The following is a 21,506-nucleotide window of genomic DNA, read 5'->3' as shown; positions in this document are numbered from 1 at the left end:
TTATTCTACATTGTGTATTTGGAGAACAGAGGGGAATTGCTGCCGAATTTTTTCCTCATTAATTAATCACAAGTGTGTGTTTGCTAGTGACTTGAATTGTACATTGATGGGTTTAGGTCGGAGTGATAAGGACCCAATTCAAAAAAAGAAAGATTACTTGTTGACAATAGTTATTTGTTGGTGATAATATTTATTGAGTATTATTCTTGGTTGCTATTGTTTTTTTATGACATATATACAAACAAATTGAATTGTAGATATATAAAAATATGAAAAGATTAGAACGACAATGGATGTATGAAAGATTAGACGAAAAAAAGAAACCCAAGCGTGAATCTGCAAAGGGGGTGAAAGAGTTTATTGAATTCGTGGAACAAAGTAGTATGTATAAGAATTTTGGTGAAATGAGGTGTCCATGTAAAAAATACAATAACAGAGCTTTTAAAGGGAAGAAATAAGTTCAAGATCATCTTTGGTCGAATGGTTTTGCCGATAATTACTATGTATGGACGTATCACGGTGAGGAAATGCCTACCAAAGGAAGTTCAAGTAGTATCGTAGTTAGTGAGAATCCTTATCAGGAGCTCTTGGAAAATGCATTACGTGATAATGTTGAACAAATATTGGAGGAACAACTCAATCCTGACGACCTTAGCGATGAAGAAGTGCGTTATGAAACCCCAAACCCCCTAGTTTCTTCCTTCTATAAAAATGCTAGAAAAAGCCGAACAACCAGTGTATGAGGGAAGTAATATGAGTTTGTTGCAAGCGGTATCTAGGTTGTTAGCACTCAACTGTGAGAATAACATATCTCTTAGATGCGCGAATAGGTTTGTGTCGTTCATAGGTGACATTATTCCAAAGAATAATGAAATGGCGCGCAATTTTAATGAGATTAAGAATATGTTTAAGGGACTTCAACTACCCCACGAGAAGATTGATGCATGTCCTACTGGATGCATGCTTTTCTGGGAGGAAAATGCTAATCTTGAGGAATGTACAAAGTGTCATGCATCTCGGTATAAAAGTACAAAAAATTCAAGTGGGAGGCGAATTCCTTGTAAACCGTTAACTTATTTTTCGCTTGCGCCAAGGTTACAACAATTATATGTAACCAAGCACATAGCACGTGAGTTGAGTTGGCATCATAGAAACTCTCGATTAAGAGAAAGAGGGACAATGGCACACCCAAGTGATGGAGAAGCGTGGAAACATTTCGATAGAGAGCATCCAGAATTTGTAAGTGAGCCTCGTAATGTTCGGCTTGGTTTTTGTACAGATGGATTTAACCCTTCTGGGCAATTTGGGAAGAATTACTCATGTTGGCCCGTGATCGTCACTCCGTACAACTTACCTCCTTAGTTATGCATGAAGCGACAATTTATGTTCTTATCTCTACTCATTCCAGGTCCTAAGAACCCTAAGACAAATTTGGATGTGTACCTACAACCGTTGATCAAAGAGTTGAAAGAATTTTGGGAAACCGGCGTGTACACCTACGATGTTTCTAAGAAACAAAATTTTCAATTAAGGTATTGAACAACGGTTGATATCCATAAGGTATACGGACTTGTAGATGTAAATGAGAAAAAGAAATTTCGTGGACATAACCCATTCGTGGCAGCTTTTCAAGTCGATCAAGTTTGTTATATTCCTTATCCAACCACTAAGAAAGGTAATCAATGGTCCACAGTTTTTAAAATCAAGGCAAGATCACAGGTTGATGCTCCTGTTGACGAAATTGTCTTCCAAGAGGATATGGTTGTCAATGATCGCTCATTTTCACCAATTTTGGTGGAAGAGTCACAAAATGAAGATGAATATAAAGTGGTTGTGGAAATGGGTGAAAGGGAATATGACGGGGATGTCGGAGAAGAAAAGGATAATGAAGTTGAAGTTGAAGAAAATAGAATAGAGGAAAATGAGGAAGAAGAGGAAGAAGTCGGAATGCTTTTTTCAGATGATGAACCTCTTTTGATTCGTAGTGATAGTGATAGTGATGAGTGATGGGAGTTATTGTAATTCTATAATATTAATGTATGAATTTTAATCAAATCATTTTTATGTATGAATTTTAATTATTCAATCAAATTTGAAGCACTTGCAAGGAGTTTGTTTGATTACATTGTTCATAGTTAGTGTTCATGACACTTCATTTTTGTTGGACTAACAATTTGCATTGTTAAATTATATACTTATTATATTGTTCATGACACTCCATTTTTTTTGGACTAACAATTTGTACTAATGATTTTTATTGGATTGACAATTTGCATTGTTTATAATTAGTATATGGCAGGTTTCTTTTGAAGGATGATAGGGAGTGGTAGTGGGGGATATCGCCGTGAGGAGGATCACGAAGAGGTTAATGATGATGACGCGGATGTTCAGAATATAACACCGGCACAGGAGAAAATGCAGTTCTCTCACAAGACCAAGAAGGTGGTCAATGGTAGGGGTTCTAATATTTTATTTTTACCTTTATGAAAAATATATCATTCAAATAATTTTATTTGAATTTCCACTATCTATGTATGTTTTAGTTTTCAGGTGGAATGACAAGTCTGTAAAACAATATGTCAGTTGGTCGTTCACTAATGACAAGTCTGTAAAACAATATTCAAAGAAAAAACCCGATTGGGTCCCCGCCACTTGGTGGGTGAATCTCAAGGCTAAAGAAGAAAAAGATCCTAAATTTGCCAAAATTCCTAAAATAAACACGGCAAATAGAAAGTCTGGTGCTAAAGACGGGAAAGCATTAGGCATCCATAGTCTAGGCCGTAAGAGTTGCTCCGATGCTTTCAAGGAATTGGTAAGTATTGTATTTATTATTTTCACAAATTGGTTAGAATTACTTATTGCCGAATATAATCAATTTATGTTTTTATGCTACTTTTAGGGTGAGTCAACCACACCCTACAGTTGTTTGAGAAGACCAAGAAAAACAAGAAGGGCGAGTGGGTTAATCCTCGAGCTGCTAAGACCTACGTAAGTTAATATTTATTGTATTTTTCTAATTCTTAATGTTAATATTTATTGTACTTTCCTCATTTTTAAATATAGCATCATCTTTTCCTTATTTGTTGTTCTTTTAGGCCGTTTATAAGGAAGAGATGAGTCGACCAACGCCCACTGGAGAGACTCCAGACGAGTACCGTTCGTTCTACACCGATGTCGATGGTTTTGACAATCGTGGCAGGATATTCGGGAACGGAAATGTAGGGGCCGAAGTGTGGTTTGAACCTCCATGTAACAAAGGTGCTCGTCGATCATTCTCTTACACTCATAGCATGGTTTCTCAATTTGCCACCCAAATGAACCATGAGCGAGCCGCACGACTAACTCTTGAGGAACAAATGCGCACCACTCAAGAAACAGTCTGTCTCAAAGCTGAGCAGATGGCAGCCATGGAAAAGGCTTTGGCTGAGATGCGGCAATCTTAACCCCCTCCCTCGTGCTCAGGTTTCCCCGACCTTTTTCGTAGAGACGACTATGCGGATGACGGGCATGACTTTGGTAGTGACCAAGTTGAGCCTCTAGGTAATTATTAGTATCGTCGTCTATGTTATTATGTTAGTCTTTATCTTATGTTAGTATGTTAAGGATTTATCTTCAATTAGTCTCCCTTGTGACATGCACTATCCGTCACAAGGTAGAGATGGGTCGGTTTCATACCATATTGTGTTAATATGGGTAAAAGTTGACCCATCTTTACATTAATTAGTTTAAAGTTGATTTGACAATACACAATAAACAAATAATAAAAAAAGGAAAAAGAAAAGATTGGAGTTTCCCAACACAAGGACGTCTAGTGTCCTCTTTTTTCTCTCTTTTTCTCAGTAATTAACATCATCACACCTCTCATCCAATTTTCAAAACCTAAATTAATTCCTCTCTCTAAAAATACCATCTTTATTTCCATCAAGATCTTCATCTTCAACAGTAGTCCAAAATAAGGCGGTAATATTTCCATCACGATCTTCATCTCCTAATTCCCTCAAGACAATGGGTAAAAAAACACCTCCAAACAAGCCTGCGAAAAAATCAATCGAAGGTAAAAAGTTGATTATTGTGTTGAGTTTTTTAATATAAAAAAAGTTCAGATCTCTATGTCAGTTTTTATCCAAAATTGAAATTTTATTGGGTTTTTGTTTGATTTATGTTTATAAAAGTTTGAATCTTTTGTGTTTTGATGTGCAAATCTAGGGTTGTTATGTCAAAAAATGAAGATTTTATCCAAATCATAGAGTTTTGGAATTTAATCTTAGTTTCATTTGTAAAAGATGGTTACATTGGTTTAATTATTAGTTTTCGTGGTGTACTATTTTTTGTTCATTTGTAAAAGGATCTTAGTTTCAAGTTTTTTGTTTCATTTGTAAAAAATCCTAAACAATTTTTGTTGTAATAATAGATTTGTTTGTGATGTACTACTAATGCATTTTTCCGTCGTTAGCCGCGGGGACAAAAAAGAAGAGCAAAAGACTGATATGAGCGGAAGAAGGTATGACTGTAATCTGGAATATATTTACCATAACCTAAGAAAAAATGTAACCACCTTAGTGTTGATAATGTGACCACATTTGCGGGAAATGTAACTATGTTTGAGTGTGTTGCTATTTATATTTATGTTTGTTTGGGTTTAAAATAAATCTTACCATGTTAACATATATGTATAAACATTGTGACATACTCCCTCCATACCAGACCAATGGTAACATGGTAAAAAAATGGGGTTTTTAAGAAAAAAGGGTAAAAGCAAGGGTAAAGAGGGAAAAAATAGCTGAAGTATGTAATTGTGGGTTGGTAGGTGGGGGTATGTAATGACATTTTGTGTAAATATCAAATGAGTATAAAGATAATTTGGTAATGTTGTGGGCCAAATAAGGAATGTTACCATTGGTGTGGTACGGCCGTATTAGGTAATAGTTACCATTGGTCTGGTATGGAGGGAGTATGTGTTAGTGCTGAAAATGTGACCACATTAGTTGAGGAATATACCAATGTTTGAGTGTGTTGCATATTTATGTTTATTTGGGTTTAAAATGAATTTTAACATGTTAACATAAATGACTAAATATGGTAACATATGTGTTTGTGTTGAAAATGTGGCCGCCTTAGCTGAGAAATGTACTTATGTTTAATTATGTCGCTTATTATAGAAATGTTTATTAGGGATTAAAACGAATCTTAACATGATAACATAAATGAGTAAACATGGTGACATATGTATTAGTGTTGAATTTGTGATCACTTTAGTTGAGAAATGTAATTATGTTTGAGTGTGATATTATTTATATGTATGTTCATTTGAGTTTAAAATGAATGTTAACATGTTATTATAAATGACTCAACATGGCAACATATGTGTTAGTTTTGAAAATGTGACCGCCTTAGTTGAGAAATGTATCTATGCTTGAGTGTCTTGCTCATTATAGAAATGCTTGTTTGGGTTTAAAATGAATCTTAACATAATAACATAAATGAGTAAACATAATAACATGTGTTAGTGTTGAATATGTAACCACCTTAGTTGAGAAATGTACCTATGTTTGAATGTGTTGCACACTATACAAAACGTAGGTACATTTAGAAAGTGTAATCACCTTAGCTTACCATGATAACATCTATTACCAAACGTGGTGACATATGTGTTAGTTTTTATTGTTATCTAATTATTAAAAAATGTGACCATGAGAATGGACAAATTTGCCATATATTATGGTAAAATGGAAACATAACATAATGTTCCCTATACTCTTTTAAATTGTTACCATTCTGGCTATCTATTTTCAGTGTTAATGTTACCATTTTATTAAAGAACGTGACCATTTAAAAATATTTGACCATTTCATTTTTCATATGTGACCATTGAGTGTGTAAATTATTACCATTTTATTGTAAATATGGATTTAATGATTGTGTGATATCAATTTCACTTAAAATGGTAATATAACCATGTGTTGCCCCTTTCTGTTTAATAAATTGTTACCATTTACGCTATGCCAGTTAATTTATGTATTCATTAAGATAATCATATGGTAACTATTGCAGCTAAACTGGTAACATATGTCCTTGTTATAACCTTAATGTAACCATTGAGAGTGAATATAGACTGGTAATTAGATGATTACAATTCGTTAAATGGGGGACATATGATGTTTTGAATGTTACAAATGTGTCTTAATGTTACTATGTTATTCGAAAATGTTACCATCTAAGTTGTTTTTACTTTAAAGGCTGATTAGTTTGTTTTGTTTATATAGGTACATGAAGCAGGTCGAGAGACATTGGTCACCACCTTCCCTACACTATCTCATACAACAATTGACCACCACGAGAAGGATGTGGAAGATACAGTAAACGGCGATTTGTAATAAGAAAGACTAAGTACTTCGTGGTTGATGGATAATATGTTATTTTAGAACGCACTTTTTTAGTCCCTCAAGATGTTAGGAATGTAAGACAATAATGGATTTGTAATCGTTTTATTATAAAATACGCGCATTTTCTTCTGAACAATTTTAACTGTCACGTTATAATTTTTGTCGCAGTATGTGACCACTTCAGTTGACTTAAAAAGTGTTAAGAAGAGAATTTTATAATGGAAATGTAACCATATTATTAGGCAGCTATAGTCTCTTAAAATGTGTAAAGGAGAATATTATCATCTTAGTATGGAAATGTAACCATTTCGATGAATATGGTCATTGATTCGAAAATTAACTTAATGAGATTTGAGTAAACATGGTGACATGATGTCATCTTCATTTAAATGTAACCATTATACAGTTTTTTTGTTTGGAATTGAATTAATCATATAACAAATTTTAACAAATATACTTTTATTTCATTTTAATGTTACCATAAGAGAGTAGAATGTTATAATTTATGTGACAGTAGTTGTCTAATAATATGTTAACCTCAATTCTAAAATATTATAATAGGTTGTTCGATTAATTTTTAATAATGTTACCGCATCAGAGTACATCTTGACCATTTGACAGAGTATATAAAGTTATGTTCTAATGGTAACATACTGAAGTTAAATGGTAACAATTTGAAGACAGGCCACAAAGATGATATCATGTTTAGTACGCCTACTGATTACACGGCTAATGATGGAAATATTTTGTCATTAAGGTGGTATCATTTTTAATATAAACTCATATGTCGGCGTGTCCTACCTAAAAAGTTCTCCCCAAATGTGGCTGGATTGTTCATCTCTGACCGTGATGCCCTTCTGCGCCTTTCATATCAGACCCCCTACCCCCAGCTCAATCTTCTTCTAACCCAGAGTCTTTCAACATTTTCCGTCACGTCTCTTCAAATCCAGTCTCATTGTAACAACCGTTGAGGCATTTGTTGAATAATTTTTGAAATGGTCGATCATTCTTAATTTAATTTCCCAAAGTGAGATATAACGTTTTGTTGAATGTACCATTGACATAGGCGATGTCTCGTTGCTGGGTAAATCTGGACACATTACAACATGTTACCATTATTTATAAGACTGAAATGTAAGAATTACAACATATGGTAACATACAAGAATAAACATGGTGACATATTACTTTGTCTTAAATGTGTTACCATCTTAGTCGGTAAATGTAACCACCCTACAATACGTTTTGTTTGATTTGAATGAATCTTATAGTTATAACATTTATGGAAGAACACGGTGACATATGAGATGTTGAAAAAATGTTACCATCATTGTCGTATGTGTTCCGCCTTTAAAAAGTTTCTATATGAGTAACTGTCCCCATAACATTTACGGAAGAACATGGTGACATATATGCATGTGATTTTGACCTGGAGTTTGTGTAGAATGTTATTATCTTGGTCCCTAAATGTAACCATTTGTAATATTTGATTTGATTTGAAAGAATCTTAAAATGATAACATATATAAATGAACATGTTGACATATGAGTTTTTGTCAAATTGTTACCATCTTAGTCAGTATGTGTTGCCACTTTACAGAATGTGTATAAGAGTATGTACAAGAATGTCAGCATCTTAGTAAGGAAATTTAACCATTTTGATGAACATTGATTTGAGTTGAAACTATATTAAAATAGAAACATATATGACCTCAGTTGGTGACATGAAGGTTTGTGTGGAAATGATATATATCATCTTAATCTTTAAATGTAGTCATTATACGATAATGTAATAATTTTATATAAAAAAAACATGTGATTTTATTTGAACAGTCTTAAAATAGAAACATATATGCATTTAGATGGTGACATGAGATTTATGTAGAAATGTTATCACATTAGACTGAAATGTAAGTATTCTATTGTATGGTTATTTAGATTTTAACAAACCTAATAACGATAACATATATGAATAAATATGGTGACATGGGGGTTTGTGTAGAATATTACCATCTTAGTAAGGATGACGACCCATTTAAAGAATAAGTGATTTAATTTGAACTAATCTTAAAATGAAAACATATATAAACTGACATATGATTTTATGTTAAAATGTTATCACCTTAATTTTGAATGTAACCATTTCAGAGACTCTTTAAATGAAAATATAATTGGATACAAATGGTGACATGAGAATATTTGTACAATGTTATCATTTCAGAGTACAGTGTTACCATTTGAATAAAATTGGTCTGCAATTAATTTTAATCATACAAACATAACTATAAATAGTAACACACTCAAACATATTTACATTTTCAACAAATATGGTCACATTATCAACCTAAGACGGTTACATTTTTCTCATGTTATGGCAAATATATTCCAGATTAAAGTCATACCGTCTTCCACGCATATCGATCTCTTGCCCTTCTTTTTTGTGTCAGCAGCTAACGACGGCGTCAAGCGCCTCTACATGACAAGTAAAATGCATTAGTAGTACACGCAAACAAGTCTAGTATTAACCAACAAAGCTTGTTAAGTTTTTTACAAAGAAACTCAGATCTTGAATTAAGATTTTTTACAAATAAAACAAAAATAAGTATACCACAAAAATTGATAATTAAACTAATTTGCCATTTTTAACAAATGAAACTAAGATATAACATTAATTGTCAAAAAAACACCACCAAGAATTGTGAGTTATAAATTAAAACCAACATGTTCAACACAATACCTTCAATTGCTTTTTTCACAAGCTTCTTGAGTGGTGTTTTTAGCTTTGTGAAGATCTTGAACTGAAAATGTTACCACCTTAGTTGGACCGAGCTGAAGATGTTACTAAGACGGTGAGATGAAGATCGTCGGGATGAAGATCTTGATGAGGGAGATATAGATTTTGAGGTTTTGTGTTGGCTAGGATAGATGAAGATTGTCAGATTATACCACTATATTTTTTGCGAGTTGAAGATAGTGAGCTAGAAGAGATGACGAAGGTAGACGATGAACAATTTGAGGGAGATAAAGATTGTCTTTTTCTGGGTTTTCAGAGGGATGATATTATTTTGGTTTTCAAAATGAAAGAAGAGTGAGGAAGTGACGTACTGAGCAATGGACACAAAAGTCTTCATAGCCCCCTGTTTTGCATGAAAAAAAATCCCCTTTTTTTATTTTTTTATTGTGTAATGTCACATCAGTTATTAATTAATTAACACACAAAATGGGTCACTTGTATCCATATTAACATAATATGGTATATATCCGCTCCGTCTTCAGCTTGTGCGGATATCTTCCGTCACAAATGAGAATTTGTGCTTTTATCTTAGGTTAGAAACTTATGATTGTGGATTAGTATTTTAGTTGGTATGTAAAAGACATTGTTTTATGAGACATGTATAAATTTAACCTTTAGTTTCTATGTAACAACTTCGTTCTTCCAATCGTGTTCGGTTTTCTATCGATAGTTTCATTGTCTACTCCTGATTCCCGCTCCTGCGGTCGACATGAAAATGGATTCCCACTTGGCGGTCGACGGTTGTATATGGTTTTTTGTAGGTTTGGTGTGTAAAAAAAATGCAAATTCGACATTGTGGCTGGGCAGCAAGCTGCTGTTTTCGGCCACTGCCTATAATATTCCTGACGAAAAATCCGTCAGGAAAGTCAACATTCTGTTGACTTTTCTGACGGAAAAACCGTCAGACTTTTAGGAAATCCTGACGGAAATCCGTCAAAAAGTCAACAGAGTGTTGACTTTCCTGACGGATTTTCCGTCAGGAATGCCTAATTCCTGACGGTTTTTCCGTTAGAAAGGTCAACAAAATGTTGACTTTCTGACCCATCCTAGACGAGGGCTTTGACTGAATTACCGTCAGTAATCCGTCAGATTTGTGAAATCCTGATTGAAAAAACGCCAGGACCCCGTTTTTCTTGACGAATCGTACTAACGGTCGATTCCTGATGGTTTTTCCATCAGGAACCCGTGTTTCTGACGGGAAAAGGGTGTTATTGACGGATTATTTCCGTCAGATTTCCGTGTTTTTGTGTGTGTAGTGGTTAGTTATCATGTTTACTTTATCATTTGTCATTAGTTTAGTTTACATTATGCAAGAATCGTTTACTTTGTTTAGGGAATAAACCTGGTACTGAATGGTGAGACTTTTGGCCATTTCAAAGGAGCAAAGGGCTTAAGGCAGGGTGACCCTCTTTTCCCCATCTTTTTACAATGGCAATAGAATCTTTGAGTAGAGTTTTGGCCTATACAACTGACAACTTGGCTTTCAAATATCATCCAATGTGTGGTCAGTTGAAACTATCACATTTAATATTTGCTGATGAGTTTTTGTTATTCAGAAAGATTGATGTGGCCTCTATAATTGTTTTGATGAGATCTTTTGCTACCTTTTCCTATGCATCTGGCCTCCAGATGAATTCCTCTAAGACTAATGCTTACTTTAATGGAGTGTCAAAGGAATTAAGGACTGATATTTTGCAAATTTCAGGAGTTATTGAGTGTCAGTTACCATTTAGATATTTGGGGATCCCTGTAACTTGTGGGAGAATGAAGAGAGCTGATTGCCAGGTATTGGTTGGGAAGATAGTTAACAAAATTCCAAGTTTTGGCACTAAGAAACTTTCTTATGCTGGTAGATTAATGTTAATGAACTATGTGCTCAATGCATTATATAACTACTGGATTAACATATTCCTTATTCCTAAAGGGGTTCTAAACAAGATAAACTCTATTTGTAGGAATTATCTTTGGGATGGGAGTGTGGATTACATCAGGGTGTCTCAGGTGAGTTGGGAAAAGGTCTGTGTACCAAAAAATGAAGGGGGGCTGGGGATCAGGGATAGCCTATCCTGGAACATTGGAAAGCTTGTGTGGATGATTTACTCTTGCCCTGATAGGCTATGGGTTAAATGGGTTCATCAAGTTTATTTAAAAGGAACAGCTTGGACTGATTATACCCCTAGTGGTGATGTTAGCTGGGGGTGGAAAGTTATCTGCAGGATTAAGAATAAGCTTGCTCTTGGGTATATTAATGGTCAGTGGACGTTGGATGCAAAAGGCTATTCTGTCAGCAGTGGGAATGATCTGGTTAGATTGAAATTTCAGGAGGTGCAATGGTATAAATATCTCTGGTGCAGTTAGTGTATTCCTAAACACCAGTTTATTGGCTGGCTGATAGCTCGTGAAGCATTGAAATTGAAGGATAAATTATATGCATTGGGCAACTCTACTGATGCTACATGTTTACTTTGTGGAATGGAGGATGAGAGTCATTCTCATCTGTTTTTGAAGTGTGAGTACAACATGAGGATACTGAATGATATAGCAGGTCTGTGTCATGTAGTATTTCCTGATTCAAATTTGTTCATTTGGATTGAAGGATGGCAGGCTTCCTCTTTGCAGAAAAATGCTATGATGTGTGTGGTTTTGGCAACCTTGTACCATATTTGGATGCAACGAAACAAAGTTCGAGTTGATGCTGCTTTGCTGAGACCAGAACTTGTTCGTGATCAGATAAGGAAGGAGGTGAAATGCAGATTGTCTGCTAAATACAACAAAGGACTATGTACTAGGGATGTAACATGGTTGAATTTAGTTAGATTGAGTATGTAAATCCATTGTCTGGATTATTTAGTAAATGGTTTTGTCTTAAAAATGGTATAGCTTGTAATAGCTCGTTTGTGCTTTAATGAATTTCTTACATTTCACCAAAAATAAAATAAAATAAATGAATACAAGTCATACTACTATGACCCTCTAAAGAATACTATCTCATGCCGACTCGACTCCATGTCTGAAGCTCGTCCGTCTCCCGTGTGACACCAAATACAACATGCACTTAACCTGCTCCCCATATGATCGGAAATATCATATGGATCGACACAGGTAAACCTGTGTCGATCCATATGATATTTCCGATCATATGGGGAGCAGGTTAAGTACATGTTAGTTTGATGTCATGCGGGAGACGGGACGAGATTTGGACATGAAGTTGAGCTATCTAGTTAGATGACTTAGATAATCGAGTTGTATATGTTATAGTTTACATTTATTAATCATTTAATCATTTGTAAATCACTAAAGTTGTTATTTATTTAAGTTGTTCTTTTATTAGAGTTTTGAAACACTATCTCGTAAAAACCGAGATGGAAACATCTACTCATTACCTTAGCCGAGTAAGAATGGGGTGTTACACCAGAGTTAGCGAGGCCCATATAGTAATACCAGAAGCAAAGGATTGCATGCTAGAACAAGCAATATGGGAGAATTTCTCATCATAAAACACCATAAGGTTCCTAAGACAATAAATACTCAATTTATAGGTAAAGTATTGATTATATAAAGCATTGCGGGGATATAAAACACCATAGGGTTTCTAAGACATTAAATACTCAATATATAGGTAAAGTATTGAAGATTTGAAGGTCGCGTGTTCGATCCACGCTCACCGCATTTTTAACTTTTTAGTATTTTTTTGCCCTTTTCATGATTTTTTGAATTAAAGAATAAGAATTACAAAATGCATTTAGTTAATTGTTCTTATTAAATTTAATATTTATTATTTAAAGTGATACTCATCTATGTTTTTCTATATACTTTTTTTTTGCCTTTTTCATGATTTTTGAATTAAAGAATGACAATTACAAAATGCATTTAATTTAGTGTTCTTAATTAAATTTAATATTTCTTATTTAAAGTGATACTCGTCTTTGTTTTTCTATGTACATTATTCACATAGTACCTTTTGAAATATGAATAAAACTTATAAACATGTTGATTCTTTATATTATTATTTTTGCATAAATTGAATAATGTGAGGGTAAAATTATAGTATAATATACACGTTATAATGTAAAATTTCAAGTATTAAAATAAACTAAACTACTTACATCCTTTAAATTGTTATATTGTTTCATGTTCGAGGACCGTAATAAATAAGACATTTGAAAAAAAATAAAATTATAAAATATTTGTAATAAAATTTAGGATGGGTAGTCATAATTCATTGTTGAATCAATATGAATACTTCTCTAACCTGACTAATAAGGTAGGATCAGTCTATTAAAATAATCACAATAGTCATCGTTCTTCCTGAGTTTTTTTAGGGAAATGATTTAAGAAAGTAAAAAGAGGAAATAAGTTGTTAAAACATGTATTAATTATATTAGTTTATGTGTAATTTAGTCAATAATTTCTAAGTTAATACCAAATTAGAAAGGTATTAAATGCTTAAATACAACTCTTACCCTAAGGGTTGTATTTATCATTGCCCTTTTTTATGCCACATCATTTAACAACAAACTCTAAATTTAAGAACCGATATAATATAACAATGGTTCTAGTTTTTTTTAGTTATTAGACGGGTCTTACTCTGCATAGCATCAAATATCATATTTGATAAAATAACATAATATTTATATTAAATAAGACAACAACCAACATTTAACACTTAATAACCGCAATAAAAGTAAACATGAGATAATTAATAAAGTTTAACATAACAAATGTAAGTGTTATCAAACACGATATAGTTACATTTCATCACTTGCTCCAAAACTTTGTCAAATGTGCCCATTAAAATCGACTTTTAATTGGCTGTAAATGTCGCGATCATGGATCGCCGCATGTCTACGAAGGGATGACTAAAACTCACCTATCAATTCTTTGCTTATGGGTGGAGAACTTGCTTCGACATCAGATTCACATTTGATTATTTGTTCTCCTTCATTTCCGACTTTCTTGATAAGAGTATAATACATGATATCTTTTTATTTAAACCGTAAAAAAAATACTTCATTACAAGCTCATAACATTTTTTGCTAATGAATAAGTCACCTTATTCAAATTTTGTGGAATAAAACTAAAACTAATCTAATGAAAAGAATGAACGACTTGTGTCATGTCATCCAAATCTTTAAATCAAATGGTGACCTTTCTCCGGTCCAACAATTTGATATAAATTCTGGAGGTAATCTTAAAAAAGGAACAACATGATAGCATCTATTATCCATTGCCCATAAAAGTACCTCAAGAATACCGTAAGCTTCATCTTGTGATGCATATTCAGCCCACACAGAGTGTGAGAAATGATTTCATCGTCGGAGTCATAGACTACCCAATTAATGGATGCTTTGAAATCTTGAAACCAACTACCATGAACTTTAACAAGTATGGAACGACAAGTATTACCATTACCAATGAGATGAAAGGGACACAGTGTTTAATATTCTCTCTAATATTTTCACTCCCATCTTTAGTATAACGATAATTTTCTTCCCCGCTTGTGACCGGAGTCTACGAGGTCCGTGTAGTAATACCAGAGGCAAAGGATTGCATGCTAGAACGAGCAAATAGGGGAGAATTTCTCATCATTAAACACCATACGGTTCCTAAAACAGAAAATACTCGTTATATAGGTAAAGTAATCATTATAAATAACATTGCGGGGATAGCTCAGTTGGGAGAGCGTCAGACTGAAGATCTGAAGGTCGCGTCTTAATTAAATTTAATATTTTCTATTTAAAGTGATACTCATATATGTTTTTCTATATACATTCTTTTTTTTTTTTTTTTACCTTTTTCATGATTTTTTTTGAATTAAAGAATAATTACAAAATGCATTTAGTTTATTGTTCTTAATTAAATTTAATATTTCTTATTAAAGTGATGCTAAGCTATGTTTTTCTATATACATTCTTCACATAGTACCTTTTAAAATATGAATAAAACTTATAAACACGTTGATTCATTATATTATTTTTTTGCATATAATGTGAGGGTAAAAATTATAGTATAATATACACGTTATAATGTAAAATTTCAAGTACTAAAAATAAACTAAAATACTTATGTCATATCAATTATGGTATTGTTTCATGTTTCAGGTTCATAATAAATAAGACATTTGAAAATAAAATAAAATTATAAAACATTTGTAATAAAAATTAGGGTTATTTAATGGGAATAATCCAAACTATGGCTCTCCTTCTTATATTAATCCATACTAGTGTTTAACTAGGAAAAATCCGAACTTTTCACTCATTTAACTTTTACTGAACTTGTGGAAGGGAGACCTATAAAGTCGGTTACCTTGACTATGAATCTTAATCAATAAACGAAAAAAAAAACCACCCACCCAAGCAACTGAGTCACCAACCTCCTTCATCATACACCCACGACCAGGATCATATTTCTATCCTCCATAGACCCCAAAATCAAAAGCAAAACAACATTAACCGAATTAAAAACATCCCATCAAATTAACATTCATCATTAACATCCAACAATTGAGATTCAAGAGAGAAAAAACCCAACCCCCTACATACAAACAGATCTAGACTAGGCCCACAAAATCCAAATGCTTTCTTAAGGGCCTTAAAAGTATGGTGACATGTGCCTCAAAGATGGGCTAGAGCCAACTCTAATTTATAATATACCAACAGATATAGGCTAGAGGACTGTGGATTTTGATGAAAGATTTCCGTCGATGCTTTGGGCGGTGGTATTTGGGTAAATAAAAAATTACATTGCTTGGTGGTTGGAGATAGGGTGGTGGTTCGTGGTATTCAGGTGATAAGAATGGAGCTGAGATTGTGAAGGTGGATGGTGGTTGGCTTGGCTTCTTAGAGGTTACAGTGGGAGTTAATAATCATTTTTTTCTTTTTTTTTATAATAAATTTAGAAAAATAGGAGTAGTTACATGGTTATAGTGGGAAGGATGAATAAATTAAGGAACTAATTAGGTGACAATTGAGAGATAAATGACGAAGAAAAGTGAAAAAGAAGAGATAAAGAATGATTAAGAACAAATGAAGAATTAGGAGAAAATGAATGACGAAGAAATAAAAGAGAAGAAATAGAATAAAGAAAAATCAGAATAAAAAAAAAAGAGAAACAAAAAGTGACCTGTTGGGAAACCTTTAGTAACAGGTCAATTATGACTTAAGTTCAGTGAAAGTTAAATGACGAAAAAGTTGAGATTTTTCTCAGTTAAACAATAGTATGGATTAATATGGAAAGATGAGACATAGTATGGAATATTCTCATGAAATAACCCTAAAAATTAGGATGGGTAGTCATAATTCATTGTTAAATTAATATGAATACTTCTCCAAACTGAGTAATAAGGTAGAAGCAGTCTATTAAAGTAATCACAATAGCCATGGTTCGTCCTGAGTTATTTTTTAGGGAAATGATTTAAGAAAGAAAAAGAGGAAATAAATTGTTAAAACATGTAATAATTATGTGTAATTTAGTCATTAATTTCTAAATTATTACTAAATTAGAAAGGTATTAAATGGTTAAATACAACCCTACGGGATGTATTTATCATTACCCTTTTTTTATATCACATCATTTAACTGCAAACTCTAATTTTAAGAACCGATATAATATAACAACTAGTTTTGTTGCCCGTGAAATTCGCGGTCCTGTTCTATCATATGTGATGTGTGTTTGCTCATTGATGACTGACATAGACCAATACATTCCTTTTCCACGTGGCCGTTGAAGTTTTAAAAAAAAAACTTTGTATCTCCATTGTATAGTAAAACCATTCTGTTAATGGAAAATTATTTCTACTTAAAAACTGTTAATAGTTCAATGTTCAAGGGCATACTTCTATTGTTTTTTTTTTCTTTGCCATGTAGTTTAATGCCGCAAAAATTAGTTTTAAACATGTGAATGGATGAGTTCTTTATTGTTTGTGGTTTCTACACATAATAGTAGAATGAAAACTTTGGTCTTTAGTCATGTTAAGAAGTAAGCAATTAAGGCAAAACCCCTGCTAAGACACAATAAACCCCTCTATATCATTATTGTTACTCGTTAGATGTCTATAGCCTACAGAAACACCTTTTGTATTTTGAATTAGTTAATTACATTTGGCTATCTATCTATACTCTATGAAGGAGTAGAATAGAACTCGCTCCATAATATACGAACAATAGTCAACCCTTTTTATAGTAAAAGTGACGATAAAATAAACATTTTACTAATTATAGCAAGATCAATTTTATTAAGAGTGTTGTACTCCCTCTATTCTACTTCGTATTTTACTAACTTGTTTTTCGACTCGTAAATAAGAGAGTGATCTTGGCATTCTCACAGTATCACACCATATTTAGTTAAGGGGAAATAATAAGTGTACATGGGCGATCCATCATAAGAGCTGATAATGAAGGGCAAATTAGGATTTTGAAACTAATATTTATAGGTTTATCCAAAATATTACTCCTACTTGTCTGCCCTAGTAAAACCTATACAAGACAGTAAAACTGTAAAATTGACAACTTCTAATCCAGATCTTAATAATTTCGAAAATCCTATAACAATTTAATTCATCAAAACATACTAAAAACTTAATAATACATACAACTACAACAATTAAATCACGTAATACCGAGTAACGTCGTAGTTACCTTAATTGTCCAGATCCGAATCAACAAAATACTCTTCTGCGTCAGAGTCCTATTGATAGCCTACAAAAACAAGAATAAACTCATATGAATTAACATATGAATCGTAGATTATGATATTCTAATAATAAAAATTACAAGAGTAATAGAATTACTCTTAGAATTAGGCTAAGATTGATAGATTTGGAGCAAGAAAAATGATGAACAAATGTTGGTGATGGAAGAGTATTCTCACGTTACAATAAGTAGGTTATTATCTCTTATCATCTTATAAATGATGAGATAATAACAATTAGAGTTTATAAGGAAGTGACTGAGAAAAGATAAGAGAAAATAATATCTCTTTGACTAGCTAGTGCACCGATTTTTGGTAAGGGTTTAAGACCCAAAATATGCAAGCTGCTTGTACTTCAAAGCTAATATCCTATCATTCAAGTTAATCCTTAAGGAATGAAAGCTCTTACAAGATAAATATTAGAGACAAAACTTACTATCCACAAACCATAAGTAACAAGGCTCCACTGAACCGAATACATTATTCGGGTGGGTTACCCCTTGAAGAGATCCATTGATAGGCTTAAAATCTGACTAGTGCTTAAAGGGATTGAAAGTATTACTCATATCAACAAATTGCACTTTCTTTTTTGGTTATCCATGCGAAAGAACTCCAAAGGTAAGCGTGATTGACTGGGAGTAGTCTTAGGATGGGTGACCTCCTGGTAAGGTTCTTGGGATGCGCATAAGTGAGGACAAAATGCGCTGGAAAGGACCCGTGTTGATCAGTGGGCCATGTACACAGCCTGGCGAGCTACCGTGAGTGAACAACAAGTTAATCCGTCGCAAGCTTGTGACGGGTCAAGTATTACTCATGTGGGATAGATAAGACAAAAATTTGTGTTAAAAGAATATGGCATGCGCTTATCTCTGATTTATACGCGCACCAATTCATTTAAACAGACAAAAAAAATTACAATTACGAAATTCTGTAGCAATTGAAAAATATGAAAGTAATGGAAAAATCAAATCAAGTTAAACAAACAGAAAATCGCGAACAAAAAGCGAAGCTAGAAAAATAAGGAGAACAAAAATGAAATCAAACTAACTCAAAATGATAAACAAAAACATCTAACTATGAATGCATCTTCCCATCGTGGAAATTACGTATTTGATATACTTTAGCCAAATAAAGAAGCTAATACTGAACCTTCGTTTGACTGCAAAGGACTTGAAAAACAATAACACACAAAGAGAATTAGTAAAAAATCAGCAAATTTGTTGGAAATGAAACTTTCACTTCTCATATAAATAAGAGATTGAGGAATTGAGAGGGAACATTAAGAACTGAGAACTGATGGGATGGGATATGAATCAATTTGAGGAAATTATTTGAGCATTGAATAATTTGTTAATCAAACCAAGTGACGGTCAAAATGGGAGCTAATGAAATTATGAGTATTGAAACTTTTTAATAAGGAGGTTATGGGTAAGGAGCCGTTTTATTGTTTCAATACTCATTATTTCATTGTTTTAGATTTCTTAATGAGGAAACTGACGAAATGTTCTCCTCTGTCTTCCTCTTTTTTGTTAGAAACAGTCAATGCGTTTAACAAACATAGCTCTATTATCTTGTCTCTACTTTTTACACGTGGCAAATAATTGATGTTCAGTTTTACCTTTTAAAAGTATTTTATAGATGGTTTTATTTAACAATTAGTCTCCTATATAAGAGCTATATCCGTTATATCAATGAAACGGGTCAAGTTGATATCATTTAAGAAGAATTTGGTTGGGTATAACATTCAGAAATAAATAATTTAAGAAAGGGTAACAAATTAAAAAATATTGTTTTCTATATTCTTTCTTAAAATCTCGCTGGGATTTCTATTCACCGAAATCAAACACGCTCTCTCTCTTCTCTCTTCACTTTTCTCCCTAATCTCTCCATTTCCATAAACCCTACCTTTTTCGTTCCCAATAAATTGTTGAAGATCCGAAAAATTGTGTCTAATTTTCTAGAAATGAAGCGCGTGAAAAGGGTAGCAAGAAAGGGCATGGGTGAAGCAGTTTCTAGTGCTGTTGAAGGTATGATTCAGTAATTTAATAATACTAATTGATTTGTATGTAGTTTCATAATCCTTATTATTGCTGGTCGTTTTTTTTTTTGTTTTAAGGAGAAGAAATTCCAACAAAAGTAGTTACAAATAAGAATAAGAGGAAAACTACATGTAGATCTAATGTAGAAGATGAAGCAGTGGAACAACCACGGTCTGGTATGTTTGTTGTCCAATTTTGTCAATTGGATTTTGATTTTGCTAATTTTTTTTTGGAACATGTATAAAAATGCATGCCATTGTTTGTTAACCCATTGTCTCTTACCCAATAAGGCAATCTTGGAAGTCCGATTACGAAGAAAGGAAAAACCTTAGAAACTGATGAAGAAGCGGTAGAAGCCGAGATATTAGAAGATGGGGAAGCCGTAGAAGAAAAGAGGGTACCAATGCAAAATGACCCGACATCTAGTGAGGTTATTACGACAGCTGAAGATGGTGTTCCTGCTCGAAAAGTTAGACAAGCTCCGGTGAATTGGAGACGAGATGGTAAGATGGTGGTATCTACGGACGGAGCTCTGATAGAGTAAGTGGACTATTTATTGCGTTTATTGTGCATAATTTTGTCTTGTTTGTGGTCATTCTGGTTAATTTAGTGGCCATCTGGGGTTTAGTAATGTAACTGTTTTGTAACCTCTTTAAATTATATTGTGACCATTTATTTGTTGTTTGTGGCCATTCTTTTGAACTTAGTCACTATTAGTCCCCCAAAATGTTTATGTGAAGTTTTTCTATTTTTGTAGCTCGTTAAGATTAAATTGTGACCAAATTTTGGAACATTTGTTGAGGAGTAGTTTTTTTTAATGTTTCTGACCATTCTTTTATACTTAGTGACCAAATTTAAGTTCTATATAGCTTAAAATTTGATTAGGAGTAGTTATTTTACATTGTTTGTGACCATTCTGATTAAAGTTGTGGCCAAATGTTTGGATTTGATATATATATCTGTTTGTACCATATTAAGATCAGGATGTAACCAAGTTTAGATAGTATGTAGAATTTGGTCAATTACTAAAGATTTTTGTTATTTTTTGTTGGTCAAACCATCCTGATTAAAGTAGTGGCCATTTTTTGGCTGCGAAAAGAATGTGACCAATTTTAAGCAAAATATAGATTTTTATTAATTACTAAAGAGTTGTGTTATTTTGAGTAGTTTGTGACCATTCAATTTTACTTAGTGACCACATTTAAGTTTTACATAGTTTAACATTGGATTAAGAGTAGTTGTTTTACATTGTTTGTGACCATTATTATTAAATTTGTGGCCATTTGTTTGGATTTCTGTTTGTACCATATTAAGAGAAGGATGTAACCAATTTTAAAGTATTGTGTTATTTTTTGTTGGTTGTGACCATTCTGATTCAACTAGTGGCCATTTTTTTTATGAGAATAAAATGTGACCAAATTTAAGCTATGTGTATATTTTGATTAATTACCAAAAGGTTGTATTATTTTGAGTTGTTTGTGACCATTCTGGTTGAATTAGTAGTTATTTTTTGGTGGCTTATTTTATCTACTATTGTAGCTGAATTATAATTGGTATTTTGTATCATATTAAGATTATAATGTGGCCAATTTTAAACTATTTGT

General features: G+C 32.9%; 1 protein-coding gene and 1 long non-coding RNA gene across 2 annotated transcripts; both read left to right on the top strand.

Annotated features, from left to right (window-relative positions):
- The first annotated feature begins 3,805 nt into the window (after positions 1-3,805).
- On the top strand, positions 3,806-6,621 carry LOC141629315 (uncharacterized). Its single transcript, XR_012537266.1, has 3 exons — positions 3,806-4,054; positions 4,454-4,501; positions 6,264-6,621. It is a non-coding gene; the product is annotated as an uncharacterized LOC141629315 (long non-coding RNA).
- A 3,982-nt stretch (positions 6,622-10,603) lies between these two features.
- On the top strand, positions 10,604-12,004 carry LOC141627646 (uncharacterized). The gene is made up of 2 exons (XM_074440876.1): positions 10,604-11,479; positions 11,552-12,004. The coding sequence occupies exons 1-2, from the start codon at positions 10,604-10,606 to the stop codon at positions 12,002-12,004; spliced, it is 1,329 nt and encodes a 442-aa protein (XP_074296977.1).
- Positions 12,005-21,506: the final 9,502 nt, after the last annotated feature.

The sequence above is a fragment of the Silene latifolia genome, chromosome Y, assembly GCF_048544455.1.
Source record: "Silene latifolia isolate original U9 population chromosome Y, ASM4854445v1, whole genome shotgun sequence".
NCBI classification, from domain to species: domain Eukaryota; kingdom Viridiplantae; phylum Streptophyta; class Magnoliopsida; order Caryophyllales; family Caryophyllaceae; genus Silene; species Silene latifolia.
This window is presented reverse-complemented; position numbering and strand designations above follow the sequence as displayed.